Source organism: Pinus tabuliformis, chromosome 3_1 (assembly GCF_031772625.1).
Source record: "Pinus tabuliformis cultivar Carrire ecotype Pingquan chromosome 3_1, CPIR1, whole genome shotgun sequence".
In the NCBI taxonomy this organism is placed as follows: domain Eukaryota; kingdom Viridiplantae; phylum Streptophyta; class Pinopsida; order Pinales; family Pinaceae; genus Pinus; species Pinus tabuliformis.
Window position 1 is genome coordinate 219,686,391 of NC_142301.1, and position 17,570 is coordinate 219,703,960.

General features: G+C 38.5%; 1 protein-coding gene across 4 annotated transcripts in view; it reads left to right on the forward strand.

The window, feature by feature from the left end:
* LOC149186580 (ARM repeat superfamily protein) overlaps positions 1-17,570 on the forward strand; it is a 482,448-nt gene that overhangs the window by 268,148 nt on the left and 196,730 nt on the right. For all 4 annotated transcript variants that reach the window (XM_089411041.1, XM_089411042.1, XM_089411043.1 and 1 more), the window contains 2 exons: positions 4,212-4,394; positions 4,538-4,642. In XM_089411041.1, coding sequence (XP_089267167.1) covers positions 4,212-4,394; positions 4,538-4,642 — 288 coding nt within the window. The remainder of the gene's footprint in view (positions 1-4,211; positions 4,395-4,537; positions 4,643-17,570) is intronic.

Genomic DNA, 17,570 nt, shown 5'->3' on the forward strand with positions numbered 1-17,570 from the left:
TTGGTAGAGAGAGTATAGACCATCCTCCTCCTATGCTTCATTTGCTGCAAATAAATAGTCCCTCAACCCATCATCATCACAGAATTTGGTGCTCGACCCTTTCAACTGAAGGTAGTGTTCAATCTTGTGTCGCCTCTGCACTGTGTTTGGAGTTTTGATGATACATCCTAGAGGTAGGATAATTATCGATACTTGGCCTACCGTTCATCAGAGTCCATTGCAGCAACAAGTTCTTTGTCTTGGTCTTCATTTTGGTACATTGGAGTCTTAGATGTGCTTACATCGAATGGTATTATGCTAGATCAACTTCCTCCATTTAGATATTCCTTATGTTACCAACCAAATAGGAGATGAATATAATTATTTGCAGGGATATATACATGGAATATGTACAGTTCCGCTGGATAAACCCTCGTGGTGGATTACATTCAAAATGGCCTTTTATGTTAATCACTTCATGATGTTGAGGTATGAATTCATTGTTTGTCCCAAGTTTGCTTGGGAGATGGAGCAGGACTAGAAGAGGGAGCAGAGAGCAACAGTTTCAAAAGCGGCCGGTTTGAGAGCGAATTGAAGTGAATTTTTATATAACATATATTTTTATATATTTTGATTCATATATGTCAACAAAAGCATGTAGAATGATGAATTAGATATAAAAAGCATAAAAACATGGATTAAGCCATATAGCATCCATCATCTAGAAGTCATAATCTTCATCAACCACGTCCACAAGTTAGTAACATACAACATATCGAGTCTCATTATTCATCAATCTTAAAGTTTCAAGCTTTCAAAATTTGATATATAAGATTTATCATCATTGATCACTAAAGTTGTAACTTGTACTTGTAAACATTACCATTACCAAGTAACCAAACGATAACAAAGAATATCCAACATGAAATGAAATGTTTCAACTTTCAACTTTCACGAAGCATCATATTCATAATTCATTACCAATGAGTTATAATGTAAACTGCAAACTTCAAACTTAAATTGTCATATATTGTTTACAAAAAATATCATAATAAATATGAAGGAGGCAACAATTATAGAAACTACTAGAAACTAGAATAGACAAGTAAATCTATTATCTATTGCTAATGCTTGGGCCTCTTGCCGCCATGAGAAATGTCTAATTTTTGAGAAAGCATGTAGAGTGATGAATTAGTTAGAAAAGGCATAAAAACATGGATTAAATCATATAACATCATTCATCTAGTAGTTACAATCTTCATCAACCATAGGTCCACAAGTTACAAGTTTTGATTTATATAGATGACCTCTAGCATCCAAAAGAATCATGCTACAACAAATACCCACATATCATCAAAATCATTGCCTATCTTGGGATCTTTGTCATTAATATCACCCTCTAAGCATTAACATAAGATAGAAAAAATGTAGCATGTCAAGTCAAGATTTTGCTTGAGTGATGGGTACATTTTTAGTAGGGTCATGATAGAGGAGTTCGACAACCAATGTAACTGACATCAAGGTACATAGAGGGATTAGTGCTCTTGATTAAATGTGAGTTCCATACCCTAGTACATGACAAAATCCAATGGAAACATTGCAATCCCCCCAATCCTGAAATCTTGAAAAATTGATAAGTCTGCTGGATTTGAGTGAAAAAAATTACGAAAAAAGTTAGGGATGGATCTTTTTTTTTAGGGAGCGTGCTCCCGGGGTCGCTCCTGATAGCACTTTGGGAGCATACTCAGGGGGATGTTGAAGGGTGCACATAACGAAAATAGCATCGAGTGCAATCCATCTCTGAACCTGAAAATACATCAACAAACAGGTTCTAGATGGCCTCTATCATCCAAAAAATTCATGCTACAACAAATACCTACAGATCATCAAAATCATTGCCTATCTTGGGATCTTTGTCATTAGTATCACCCTCTAAGCATTAACATAATATAGAAAAATTGTAGCATGCCAAGTCAAGATTTTGTTTGAGTGATGGGTACATTTTTAGTAGGGTCATGATAGAGGAGTTTGACAACCAATGTAACTAACATCATGGTCCATAGAGGGATTAGTGCTCTTGATTAAATGTGAGTTACATACCCTAGTACATGACAAATCCAATGGAAACATTGCAATCCCCCCAATCCTGAAATTGTGAAAAGCTGATAAGTTTGCGGATTTGAGTGAAAAAAATTACGAAAAAAGCTAGGGAGGGAATTTTTTTTTAGGGAACTCCTGAGGTCGCTCTTGATAATGTTTTGGGAGCATATTCGGGGGGGGGGGGGTGTGGGGAAGCGCTCCCCCACAACCCTGCTTTGTCCAAATTACTTTTTTTTCTATTGAATGCATTCTCTCTAGATTCCCTTGGGATAGTTTAGAGTTGGATCATATCGACTAGGATTGAGACGAACCACACGATAGATTGTTCAGAGGAGCAATTCACCCTCCGTTAGCCCATTTATTATGAGATTTGTGGGAGATTTTATTGCTTGTTCAAGGGGATACAAAACCTTCGTAGGTTCTTCCGGTACTTGAATTACGGATGTCTGTCCATTTACATGTAGGAGGCCCTTAGGCATCGCATCCACACTTTTGAGCCTCCTAGAGCAGATCTTGTTTAGTGAATTACCTCCTCCTTTATTGTGTTTTCATTAGCTAGGGGAATTAAGAGACAGGCTGGTGACAATATTATTTCTAGCTATAGATTAGTGTGGACCAGAGGGATATTTATCCCTCCCCAGAGACCACATGGACGTCACTAGACTCTATCAATTACCAAGAGGCAGATCTTATCCTGTAGACAATAGTAGCAAGTTACAATGGCCAGGCAACAGCACCAGAGACAGTCAAAACCTTCCCCTAGCTCTTCCTCAGGACATCATCCTATGTTGATTTTTCGTCATTCCCCTTGGATGTTAGGAGAAACAAATCTAGTGGATCATGACCCAGTCCCCAGATCCTTTCCCTCCACACGCCTCCCTCCCATTGCTACGCCCCACACTTGGATCTGATGATTTTCTCGTGTTTTCTCATGTTTTCACATATAGACTTCTTGTTTCTACTTTATTTCTTATTCTTTATATATGAGATTTTTTAGTGCTCCTGCTTTGTATTGACGTCATTGTGCTCAATAGTCCCATTGACCTACTTTTATGGTCATATGGTCATTTGTTGAACATTAATACAATTATCTTACCTTATCTTATAATACTTGGTTTTCATGTCAGTGCTAATATGTATACATTGACTGGACTTGCATGTCATATCTGTCCAGTTGATTAGGCATCATACCACTTTGTAAAATTCTGGCTTGTGTCCCCCAGTACATCAAGATTAGTCCATCATCCAGTATCCAGATATGATTCTTTGCCTCCTGGGAAAATACTCTTAGATAGCCTTTGCTTGAGATTGATGTATAAATCCACCTTTTTCTCCGTTAATACATCTAAATATCAACTGCTACTAATTAGAGATTGAGTGCAGGTATAAAGGCCATGTGACTAAGATGAAAACTGAAATAGAGGACGGTTGAGTACCAATATTGATCCTTAGAAGTATAAAGGTTCAGTGCACAATCCGAGAAGTTAATGACTAAGCAATTTTATAGCTTCGGAATAGCTACTAGTATATTCGTTGAATGTTTGGTTTGAAGCAACGGCAATCAAGAGATGCAGTTGTATGATTCTGCACCAATGTTTGTGGAATGCTTGGTAGTTTAATCCAATATTTAAACATTGCTGGTGCTGTAACTTCTTTCTCATATTTTTTCATTTGAGAACAGTAAGTATTTTTTCCTAATAAAATGCTAGTGGGCGATATGCATTTATGCATGTAATGTATTTATGAATGTTTAAAAAAATTGGTGACAGGTTCCGTAGTACATACCTAAAAAATCAAGACTATGTTTTTTTAGATGCTATCAAGATTTAGGAGCAAGATGGTTTCATCTGTGTGTGAAATAGTGAAACAATTTTTTACTGAGTGAATCGGTATTATGATAGGCGGGGCTGTCCTGTTTCTGTTCCGACATACTCTTTTTGATATTTTTCTTCATTTTCTAATTTTATGCACATCAGATTATGGGCTGATAAATTCCTATAGCATATGTACACTGATAGTTTCTGCATGCCATTCTCATAAGTATTTATCTCCCTGCCAATGTCATTCTGCACACATTTACAGTCTCCTTGTTTTGAATGATGTTATATAATGGTTTACGACTGTGGAAACAGGTCTGGGATGAGTCAAGTGGTGAAAGTCTGCTGAGAATTCAAGTTATACTCGCTGTGCAAAATTTCGTGGTGGCTCTTGGTCGTCAGTCACCTATGGCCTATAACATGTTGCTACCTATTCTACAGTTCAGTACTGATATAAATAGTCCAGATGAACTCAATCTGCTAGAAGATGGAGTGCTGGTTGGTATATTATCTGTGTTATTTGCAAATTTTGGTGCTATGTTTTCAACACACAACAGCCAAGGGAAACTGTTTTGCTATCATATTATTTGGATGTGTCCATAATTTGATGTGCATTCTTTGTCATGTTTATTATTTCACAGTTATGGGAGGCTACCCTCAATCATGCGCCTTCAATGGTTCCTCAACTGTTGGATCTTTTCCCAAATCTTATAGCTATTATGGAGAAGAGCTTTGAACATTTACCGGTTTGTCCTCTTGCTCCCCCAAATCCTGGATATTTCTAACCTTGCTAATATCTCAGATTATAAACATTTTTATGCAAAATAATAGTATGCATCGCAATGAGGGTTAGATAGCTGTAAGTCTTCATTATGGTCCACCTGTGAAAGTTGAACAGTGATATGTTGTGGTATGATTAAATTCAGTGACTTGGAATGATTAATGATCAATCCCATTTTTCTGGGTTGATCAAATTCTGTGAGTGAATTCAGTGAATGGATTACTAATTTACTGGATAAAATCAAGAGGAAAGCTATCTAGGAATCCCAAGATTCTATACTTACAACATACAATATTTTACCAAAATTTCATCTAAAGATAATGCAATTGAACAAGAACATAGAAACCCTAGCAAAAATATATTGCGTACAATAACCATTAAAAGGTATTCAACAATAAAGATACTTACAACATATGCATGGAGAAATTGTTCATTATCCCATAGTTAAGTCTCCACAACAAGGGTTGGTCTCCAATAGCGAAATTATCCACAAAGATCACATCTCTACAATAGTACATGGCTACAATAGTTAGGCCAAAATCTCTAAGGAGGCCGAAATTGTCCACAAATGATGATGACATGAGAAGTGAGGTGAACTTTATTTATATGATGTCTACCTCACCTAATATTAGCCTAAGTAGTGAAGCACGACCCTTGTAAGACTCGTCAACACTCACGCGCCTTGGCTTGTCTTATGCCGAAACGGCTCATTCGCATAAAACTTGCGCTTTTTGCTTGTATTAAACTTGTCGATCCACATATGACTTAGCTGAAACTCGTATGAATCCATATAAGACCCACATTGGCAATAAATTTCGATTTTTTTCTCTTATTTTTTTTTTTTGAAATCAGCTGGAGGGGAAGAAAATGCTTTATAAGGACCTCCCTCCCTCTCGTTTCTCTTTTCATTTGACTCATTTCTATGAGTGTTGAGTCTTGTCTGAAGGAGCTGAGTTACTCAATTGCATAGTGAAGGAGCTCTTGCAGGAAGCTAAAGGAGCCTTCATGAAACCTAACTTCATCACCACCGAGTAGGCTTCATGAAACTTGATCGTTTGTTTTTTTGTTTTTGTTTCATATTTTTTTTAGTCTCGAGTCTTGAGGCGTGGGTGGCTGAGAAACTCAGCCACACATGGGCCCTGTCATCCCGCAGACCTTGTGGCTGAGTTTCCCAACCACACACAGGTCCTATGTGTGGCTGAGAAACTCAACCACAAGGCCTTAATAATTATAATTAAATTAAAACATTTAAATTCTCAAATTCTCAATAAGCATAAATTTAAATTTAAATTCTCAATAATTGTAAATTTAAATTTTAATTCTCAATAATTATGATTTTATATGTTTTTTTCTTCTAGATTTTATGCCACAGAAGGGTAGTAGAAAGTCTCATGATCCGACATGGGCACATTGTGTTCGACTGATTCCTGGTAATGACAACCATGTCAAGTGCAATTATTGCAATGCCACAATGTATGCAAGCATAAACATGCTAAAATACCACCTAGCTAGAATTCCTAGGAATGGTGTGGAATGTTGTGAATATTGCCCTCAAGGTGTCATTGTTGAAATTGTAGCTACTTTAAAAGCCATTAAAGAACAAAGTTCTAAGAGGGCAAGAAGGAAGGTTGAGGTTTCTGGGATAAGTAGATCTCAGATTGAAACTGTTGATTTTGGGGTAACATCGGATGTGCTTTGGCTTCAAAATTTTGTGGAGGGGCTAGAATACATAGGATCTCCAAGACCTAGAAATCATTTGGAGAAATTCCACCTGGATTGTGAGTTATTAAAATAATTAATATTTTTAATAGGGTTCCTAAGTCTAAACTTAGGAAAATAAAAATATTAATGGGTATTAATCAAAATATGGGTGAGAAGCTTCTAAGAGGCGAGGATCAAGTTTGTTTTAACCTTAGCCATTGATTAGGGCCTTAATCTCCGTTGTTGATTCATCAATAGGAAAAGTATAAGAGGAGGCTTGATGGTCAGTTGGAGATACAATAGTTGATCAAATCAGTTCGATTTTTCTGGGGCGTGGTTTGTTGAGAAAATCGAACTAGTGATCTGAGTTGTAGTGAGAGGGGCAAAAGGAGAGATTGGGATCAGAAAGGAGTACCAAGTAGAGAGGCAATAATAGCATCAGAGAGGCAGCACAAAGGCCTACGCAGCCTAGGAAGGGGCTCGCACAGAGTTGACGTAGGCCAAGAGGGTCTCTTGCAGTGGCAGTGTAGGATATTCGTCAGAAGTTTGATATTTTGCTAGAGAAGCGAGGTTTCGAGCCGGGAGGGCTGAACATCAATCTTCCTCCAGAAAATTGGTCCAGCAGAAGGAGTGACACAGTCTCCCAGAGGCAAGACGCTGGCCCAAGCAGAGATTGCAAGGGGATTTTCGCAGTGCTTGCTGGAGTCAGGCCACTTAGTGGATCAGTTGTGACTTGGAGAATGAGGTAAACCCTCGTATGTATTTCTTGCTGCCGAGATTTCTCTGAAAGGTTAGCCGGTGTGAGAGGCAACTTGTTGTACTCAATTTCTGCTTGCTTAACATGTTGACACCTAATCCTTGTGATTGGGTGAATTTATGTAAATAGATAAATAAGAAATATGAACAGTCATTGGGAGATGAACTGAATAGTCTCTCCTTCATGTATATAATGAAGACCTACCTGATGGAATAGAATATACGAATCAATTTTTGGTTGAGGAGTTACTGCCTGGTCTGACATGGTATCAGAGCCAGCTCCCAAAATTAAGTTTTGTGTAACTCCTGGTGTCAGTTTCTGCCTATGTTCTACCTATTTTGCAGAATTCACACCTGCCCATCTGTGGTGTCAGTTGCCTGAAACCTGAAGCCTGCTCCACCTGCTATTCACCATTATTCTCGCTGCTCCTTGTACTATGTTGAAACACTATCAATGTATTGAAAACGCCATTCTATTCTTCGGCCATTGTATTCTGCAAGGTTGAATACCCACTGCGTTTTCATTACTACACATACCACCAGCAAGCCTCAACGCCATCTCTTCATCAGATTTTCTGTGCTAAACATCTGAACCTATGGCGATTTTATGCAATAGTTGTTAAATGCATGTGGAACCTATGGCGATTTTGTTTCTCAACATCAGCGTGCCAATAGTTTTACCGGATTCCCCTCCATATCCTCTCGCATCTCGCCTACCTGCTCTACTACGCAGCTGTTATCAGCGCGCTGACATGATATCATTGCTATTGCTGGTATCATTGCCACAGGTCTGAACGTCTGCCGGAGCCGTCGTGAGAGAGAGGCACAACTGGGGAGCAGTGGTTGCTAGAGAGAGCCATTGAGCAGCATTTGCGAGAACAAGCCGCATTTCTTGAGGAGGTGCAAAACAGAGGCACGTCTGAGGAGCATTTTCGAGAAGGAGCCGCTCGTGTGAAGCAATTGCAGGTCATAACTATTTCGAAGGAACACATCAAAGATGGTAATAGAGATAATATTTTATATTGCGTGATAATATATTGCCCGAAAGCCTCCGTATCACTGTTGTAAGCCTCGGTATCACTAAAGAAAAAAAAGGGCGTTGAGCATGATAATATATTGGAAAGAAACAATTTTGCTCAAGATTTTTTCCTTATTTTATTAGTGATTTTGGGTTTATGGAATACAATATATTGATAATGGTGCAGTGAGCAGTTCCTTTTTGTCAAGGGCATGGATGCTTGATATATCGTATGAAATAAGGTTGAAAATACAAATGGTGATACTCTATATGGATAAAATATAGTTTTGCTCTTTGCCAGCAGAAGTATTTTTTTACAGTACACATTTTTTCTTGCTAGCAGAAGTATTTTTTTACAGTACACAGATTTTACTATGCATTTTATCATATCCATGGTGGGAATAGTTCTCACTGGCAAGGAGAACTATCCTGAATGGTCCCGGATGATAAAACACACCCTCATTTTCAATGAGTTGTGGAAAGGAGTGTGTGTCAGAGACGGAGACAATGAACCAGTACAACCTACCTTAGACAAAGAGCTCATCATTTGGGAAAACAAGAACAACAAGGCTTATGCATTAATTGCAGCGTCTGTAAATGAAGAGGTGATACACCATATTTCGTCCTATGCAACTACCTTTGAAGCCTTACAAAAGCTGAAAGAACTCTATGACTCACATTCTGCACTTGAAGTTGTTCAACTCATGATTAAACTCTTCACTCTTGAACTGCAAAATAATGATCCTCTTGCTCTTGCATCTGAACTAAAGTCTATAATGCATGATATCAAATCCACTAAGGTTGAATTGGATATTCCTCTTATCGCTTTTCTCAAGGCACTTTATCCTACTTACTCCAATTATCTTGAGTCATTGCAAGCAAATGGAAATCTCAACAATATAACCTTTGACTCTCTTGTGAAAAAGTTTGCTGAAAGAGAGAAAGCTTTTGGAAAGAAGACAACCCCTGAATCTTCTGAAGAGGCTATGTGCCTTGCTCATAAAGAAAAGCATCCTGCTCAAGATTCTACAAGAGGAAGAGGTGGTCGAAGAGGAAGAGGAAGATATTTCAGAGGCAGGGGGGCAGACATTCTCAAGGAGAAAAAGGCAGATTTGCATTGCATACGCTGCAAAAGAAATGGATCACATGATGCCTCTACATGCAAGCTACCATGGGACAAAATTGAGTAGAAAAGAAACCAACAGAAAGGTAAAACTGATGATACAGACAAAGGTAAAGCACTTGAATCCGCTCACTATGTTGTGGCACAATGTAACATTGGAGTAAATGAAGATTTATTTAATGCTTCACTTGCTTCTCGGAAAAATGATTGGTTGCTTGATTCAGGAGCAACCTGCCACATGTCTCATAGAAAAGATTTTTTTGAAGATTTCACTGACAATGTTGATGGAGCAGTATACTTTGCAGACCAATAAAAAATCAAGCCATCAGGGTTTGGCACAATCAGGCTTAAACTGCCTGGTCTTCCAGAATTTCTTCTGCGTCATGTTCCATATCTCCCACAGCTCAAGAGAAACTTGCTGTCCTTGGTCCACATCCGTCAGCAAGGTCACTCCATTCATATGTTTGATGGCAAGCTTGAGGTAAGAAAAGCATCTGACCACTCACTTGTCATGAGGGAAATAAAAGAAGAAAGGCTTTTCAAGCTGCAAGGAACCTCTGCTCATGCACAACATTTCTCATACAATTCTCATCATGAAGAAGGTACACTTCCATCAAGTTTATTGTGGCATGCTAGATTTGGACATTTAAACTATGACAGTCTCCGGTTGTTGAAGAAAAATGGTGTTGCTGGTTTGCCTACAATTCCTAGGAAACTTAAGCAATGTGATGCTTGCATTCTAGGAAAGCATAGAAAACAATATTTTCATGATTGACATTCAAGAGCACATAGAAAACTTGAACTCATTTCAGATTTATGTGGTCCATTGCCCGTTCCTTCTGCAAATGGAAATAAATATATCATGACATTTATTGATGACTACACTAGAATGTGTTGGGTTTATTTATTGAAGAACAAATCTGATGCTTTTCAAACATTCAAGAATTTTCATAAATGGATTGAAAATGATGCACAATCTCATATTGGGTCTATTCCCACTGATAATGGAAAAGAATACACATCAAATGAATTTCAAAACTATCTTCGCCAACATGGGATCAAACATCAAACAACAGTGCCTTATAATCCCCAACAGAATGGTGTAGCTGAAAGAATGAATAGGACAATCTTAAATATGGTACGATCCATGCTTTTTTCCAAAAATGTAAAGATAATGTTTTGGGCTAATGCTGTTCTATGTGCTGCATATATAATGAATAGATGTCCATCTAATGCTATAAGAAACAAGACTCCATATGAAATGTGGTATGGACATGTTCCTTCGGTAACGCATCTCAGGGTCTTTGGTTCCACCTATTATGCCTTGATACCAAAGGTACATAGAAACAAACTTGGTGCTAGAAGTCGTAAGTGTATCTTTCTGGAGTATTCAAACACCTCCAAAGCATACCGCCTCTATGATGAAGTAAATAAGAAGTTTGTTGTATCTAGAGATGTAATTTTTCTTGAATCATGCAAAACTGACAATGTTGTTGAGCGGCAACTTGATCGGTTGGATAGATTCGCAAAAGCAAAATCATTTCAAGAATTTGATAATTAGATTCCACATCTTGAAGGGTGGATTCCTATACTAGATCAACATGTGGAATCTTCTTCTAAAGAACACTGTCCCCCGCATGAAACTCCAACAACGGATGATGCTTTAAGTGATGTGATTGATAGAATTGGGAGACTCAATTTTGATTCAGTTCCAACTCAATCAATGGAGCAGCCTGGACCATCTCAGAAAGGTCCCCCAAAGTGGTTGACAAAGACTCTTGAAAGTGTTCATCCTGTTGAAGTTGGAAAGACAAGAACTAGAAATTCAAACCGGCAAAATGGAGGTGATGTGGATGACTGTAATTCACCTGTTGATATGGATGTTTCTTATGATTGTGAATTGAACTTGTCTACAGATTTTGAACCAACTTCCTTCAAAGAAGTTGCTTCTCATGATGAATGGAAAGAAGCAATGCAAAAGGAGTATGATGCCTTCATAAAGAACGACACTTGGAAGCTGGTTGATCCTTCATTAGGAACCAAACCAATTGGCTGCAAGTGGGTCTACAAGAATAAGTATAAAGCTGATGGCTCACTTGACAAGCACAAAGCTAGGCTTGTGGCAAAAGGTTTTGCACAGAAGGAAGGGGTCAATTATGAGGAGACTTTTGCCCCCACAACAAAATGGGCTACCATTCGGGCACTCTTTGCACTAGCAGCTCAGAACGGTTGGAAAGTCCACCAAATGGATGTAAAAACTACTTTCTTAAATGGAGATCTAAAAGAGAATGTTTTTATGTCCCAGCTTGAAGGATTTGCTGTGAAAGGACATGAACATAAAGTATGCAAACTGATGAAGTCCTTGTATGGCCTCAAACAAGCACCGTCAGCCTGGTATGAAAATCTAACTGAGCATCTTTTGAAACTCAATTTCAAACATTATGATCCTGATGATGCAACTTTATTTGTCAAGAAAGTTGGCACAATAGTTGTATATCTTGTGGTATATATAGATGATCTTTTGATGACAGGGAACAATGAAAGCTACTTTGCATCCATAAAGAAGGAATTGGGGAAAAGTTTTGAAGTGACTGATTTGGGCTATGTTCATTACTATCTTGGCATTGAAGTAACCCAACATCTGAAGTCCATATATCTTTCTCAAAAGAAATACATTGGAGATCTGTTGAACAGGTTTGGCATGACAGAGTGCAATCCTCATACTACTCCAATAGAACAAAACTTAAAGCTCACATCGATTGAAGGAAAAGAATTTGAGGATGCAACAAAGTATAGACAACTTGTAGAAAGTCTCAACTACCTAACTACTACTAGACTAGACATTTCGTTTACTGTTGGAATCCTCTCCAGGTTTGTGCAAAAGGCTTGTGAGGGACATTGGTCTGCTACAAAAAGAGTTCTAAGGTACTTGAAGGGAACTCAAGACTTTGGAATCAAGTATACACAGGTGGACGACTTCAGCTTGATTGGATACTTTGATTCAGACTTCAATGGAGACAAAGAAACTGGGGTATCAACTTCAGGATATGCTATGAGTCTTGGATCAGGAGCTGTCTCCTAGAGATCACGCAAACAATCAGTTCAGCAGATTCCACAGCAGAAGCAGAATACGTGGCAGCAACTGAAGCAACAAAAGAAATTGTGTGGCTCAGGAAAATTCTTGAAGATTTGCAGGTAAAACAAGTACAATCAACTCCACTCATGATTGACAATATCTCTGCAATAAAGTTGGCCAAGAACCCAAAGTTCCATGATCGAACGAAACACATCAATACTAAATATCATCTGATTTGACATCATGTTTAGGCCAAAACAATCCATCTCCGTCATTGCTCCACAAATGAGCAAATTGCAGATATCTTCACTAAAGCACTTGGAAGAGAAAGCTTGAACGATTCAGAATGATGCTTGGACTCACCAACATCCTTTCAGATTAAGGGGGGGAATGTTGACACCTAATCCTTGTGATTGGGTGAATTTATGTAAATAGATAAATAAGAAATATGAATAGTCATCAGGAGATGAACTGAACAGTCTCTCCCTCATGTATATAATGAAGACCTACCTGATGGAATAGAATATACGAATCAATTTTTGGTTGAGGAGTCACTGCTTGGTCTGACATAACAAGACAAACCCTTTATCTGCTGCACCGGTTTTCTCACATTGGGTTTTTCCGCGGATGTGTTGTCCAAAAGTAACGGTGTCCCTTGTGTGTTTGTCTCATATTTGTTTCAATTTATGATCTATATGTCAGTGTAGTCTGCAGTAGTGTTTTTCATCATTGTTTATAAATTAAATAACTTGTTGAATGTAATAACAAGTAGGAGATGATAAACCAGTGATTGCAGTTGGATTTATGATGTGTAGATTCAGAAATTTTCACATGGTATCAGAGCATTGCAAATCATAGGACACTGAAGACATCAGCTAGGAGATCCAGTGAATTTGCTACAGAGAAGCAACTGTCCCGAGTGACAGTGCTGTTTCAGAGGCAGAGGAGTAGAGATCGATCCCTTCCTCCTCAGGTTGCAAGGGATTTGAGACCAGCTAACTTCCGTGGGGTCTACACCAAATCCTAAGTTCATGATTAGGACTGCCCTAAATGCAGTCACCGAAGATTGGGAGACATTTGTCCAGAGTATCTTGGGCAGAGCTTCTCTCCCCAGTTGGGAGGAGATGTGGGCAGCTCTTCAACAGGAAGAGATTAGGAGATGGAGCAAGGGAGGGAGTAGCATCAAAGGGGTCAAAGCCAAGGAGGAGGAGGATGCAACTCTCACATCATCAGGACAACCAAGGCAACGTAAGAGGAAAAAGAAAGACATAACCAAAGTCAGATGCTTCAAGTGTGTGGAACTGGGACATTTCTTCACTCAGTGCCCTCAGAAGAAGGGCAAGCAAGAGAAGTCTGACTCGAAGGCTGGTCCAACGAAAGATGACAAGGATTGTGCCATGAGTGGTCATTCAACTCTGGAGAAGAGGTGGGGCGACATCTAGTTGTAGTCGAGAGGACAACATAGGGGAAAGTCCTTGAGGTGCCCAAACTCTTGAGTCACATACGACTATGGGAGCCCTTAACGATAGTAGCAGAATGACGGGAGTCAGTGTGAGGGATGATGGAGCAACAATGACAGAGCTAGAGTGCTAGAGTCTGAAGCAACACAATGGAGGTTGCAGCAGAGCGCAAGGCACATAATAGATTGCAGCGATGCAGTAGCAGCAGAGGGTCAGCACAGATTAGCAGCAGTGGTAGCTTCAACATCACGAGGTATCCAGACTGACTAGTATGTCAGCTTTTGGGTGGCTTTTGTAGTTGCTTACTTCTCAACAGCTGAGTTGCAGTACAACATTTAGCAGTGGCAGTGCTATGGGCAGAATGATGCAGCATTTTGAGAGGGAGCTGTAGTACAGATGCAGCATTGGCAGTGGCATTGTCATGGGTAGCAGTACAGGGTGCAACAATGTAGTGGATGAAGGGCCGTAGGCCAAGCATCATCAATAGAGAGGACCGATGTCGTGGATCAATGTGATGCTTCTATTGGAAGTATTGCTAGAGCACATTCCTCGCTAAGAGGGAGTGTTTATTTTGGGATAGCATCAGATGTGCTCTAGCTTCGAAGTTTTGTGGAGGGGCTAGAATACATAAGATCGCCAAGACCCAGAAATCATTTGGAGAAATTCCGCCTGGATTGTGAGTTATTAAAATAATTAATATTTTTAATGGGGTTCCTAAGTCTAAACTTAGGAAAATAAAAATATTAATGGGTATTAATAAAAATATGGGTGAGAAGCTTCTAAGAGGTGAGGATCAAGTCTGTTTTAATTTTAGCCATTGATTAGGGACTTAATCTCGGTCATTGATTCATCAACAGGAAAAATATAAGAGGAGGCTTGAGGGTCAGTTGGAGATACACTAGTTGATCAAATTAGTTCGATTTTTCTGGGGGCGTGGTTCGCTGAGAAAATTGAACTAGTGATCTGAGTTGCAGTGAGAGGGGCAGAAGCAGAGATTTGGATCGGAAAGGAGTTTTGAGCCAAAGAGTACCAGGTAGAGAGGCAACAATAGCATTAGAGAGGTAGCGTGGAGGCCTACGCAAACCAGGAAGGGGCTTTCGCAGAGTTGATGCAGGCCAAGAGGGTCTCTTGTAGTGGCAGTGCAGGATATTCGTCAGAAGTTCGAGCTTTTGCTGGAGAAGCGAGGTTTTGAGTTGGAAGGGTTGAATATCAGTCTTCCTCCAGCAAATCGATCTAGCAGGAGTGATGCAGTTTCCCAGAGGCAAGGCGCTGGCCCAAGCAGAGATTGTGCAGGGATTTTCACAGTATTTGTCGAAGTCAGGCACTTAGTGGATCAATTGTGACTTGGAGAACTAGGTAAACCCTCGTATGTATTTCTTGCTGTTGAGATTTCTTTGAAAGGTTAGTCAGTGTGAGAGGCAACCTGTTGTACTCAGATTCTGCTTGCTTAATAATACAAACCCTCTATTTGCTGCACCGATATTCCCGCATTGGTTTTTTCGGGAGACGTGTTGTCCAAAAATAACGGTGTCCCTTGTCTGTTTGTCTCATATTTGTTTCAGTTTATGATCTGTATGTCAGTGTTGTCCGCAGTAGTGTTTTTCATCACCATAACTGTTTATAAATTAAATAACTTGTTAAATGTAATAACAAGTAGGAGATGATAAACCAATGATTGCAGTAAGATTTTTGATGTGTAGATTCATAAATTTTCACAGAACCACCAGATCAAAGTGCAGGTAAATCCTCTACAAGTGTTGTGGCAAACAAGAGTATAACGTCTCCTTTCTTCGCTCCTCATACAACTCCAACATCTCAGCCAACCTTGGAGAGTTTTAATGAAATGAAGAGAAAGTAAGCAGATATGGAAGTGAGGAAGTTATGGAACTTGTTATCCACAATTTGGTCAACATTCCAAGAAAGCAATGTACAAGGAAGTCAAGAGAATTTTTCAAAGATCAAAGTCTTCGGCTTACATGATTATATCAATGTAAACCCAATTTCTGCAAGTTTTATTGTAAATGATGCTAGTATGACGATTTAATTATGTAGCAACACCAAGGTAAGCCTCTGATTTTGGCAAAGGATTTCATCGTAGGAAGTTTTTTGGCCTCCACGAATTATGTGTGTTTATAAACAAAGATAATCAGTAAAGTTTTTCTTCCAGCTTAAACCCCAAAGCAAGGGTGGAATTCATTAACAAGGTGTTAGGTGAGTCTTAGTGGTATATCGAATCTATTGTAAAAGTGCGTTTGGGAATAATTCTAGTGCATGGTCCCTTGCAGTCAGACAACATGGCTAAATTTTTTTATTGCAAGCACACTTTGTTTCATACTATATCATATTGTGTCATAGATTTGGGTAAATTATTAAGGTTCTAGTCTAAATGTGTGTTTCCCCTTCTAAGGGTTGAATTTGTAATTATTTGATGTAAAAAATATTTTAGTGCATGGTCCCTTGTAGTTTGACACCATGGCTAAAATATTTGTGAGGGTTGAAAAATATTAATCCTCTCTAGAATCAATTAATTAATTTTTCTAGCTAAATTAAATCATAATCTTAAGTTGGAAAATTAATTAATTTTGAGTAAAAAAGTAATTATAGAGAAAATAATTTCTCTCCAAGTGAAAAATAATAAAAAATTTCGTAGGTCAAAAAGAAGTCAAATTTTGGAGGTGCCCCAACAAAGCAAAAAATAATATTTTGAGAAAATTTGAGCCCTTGGACCTTGGTGGTTAAGTCAAAGTCAAGTTTTTGAGGAAATTAATCCAAAATATTAATTTTTGGATTGATAAAAAAATATTTTTAAGAAAAATTCGAACTTTTTCTTAAAATAAAAAATTTGACAGAAGAAATTAAAAGATGATCAAGTTATTCTCAACGGTCGAGATTATTTTGACGAGGATCAAGCCAACTAGCCATTATTTTCCACTTGGAGGGGTTTATCCATATAGAGAAGTCATTTAGCTTCTATGGACATGATGATATCTAGATGAGAAAAATTTTGTAACACTGGTATTAATCTATTGCTCTGTCGTGAACATTTTTTAATCATAATAAAAAGACTTTGGGGTTCAGTTCATGGTGTTCTTCTAACTGTTGATCTGTGGTATATTAGCTGTTTTATCTTATGATCTAACAATTTTATCTCGAGAAAATTAAAGAGATTTACACGTACACTAACCCTTGGGCTCCAAGTTCACAGACTATGGGGAAGAGACGACCTTGTTTGGGCTCTAAGCTTTCGTTGTGGTAAACTATTTTGTAGAAGGGTTTTGGCCTAAGTTGCCAGAAATGGCTACCCTAACCCCCAAAACGACGTTTTCCCGTTTTAGATCTGGATCTGGGAATGAAACGTCAGAAAAATGCTGGAAAAATGTTTTGGTGCCTTTTTTTGTTTTTGGATACGAGACGTTTTTTTCAAACAACGTTTTTGTAGAAAAACGTGCCGTTTTAAAAAATTGAAAACATTTCCTGAAATTTTGAAACGTATTTGGAAAAAGTTTAAACGTTTGACAACAAAAAAAACGGTTTTGAGGTATGCCCGCAGGGAACAGCAAACCTATACTTGAAAATTCACTACACGCATTACAAAACTACGCTTTACTAACTTATGCGCATTAGCTTTGACTATGTTAGCGTCTGTCTGCAAAAATTTTATATGTTTTTTTTTTCCCTATTTCTACTGTGGTCGGCGGCTTAAAATTTTTTGTTTCAAGTTGATGGGTGAGGTATCCCGATTCCCCACACTTGAGCGAT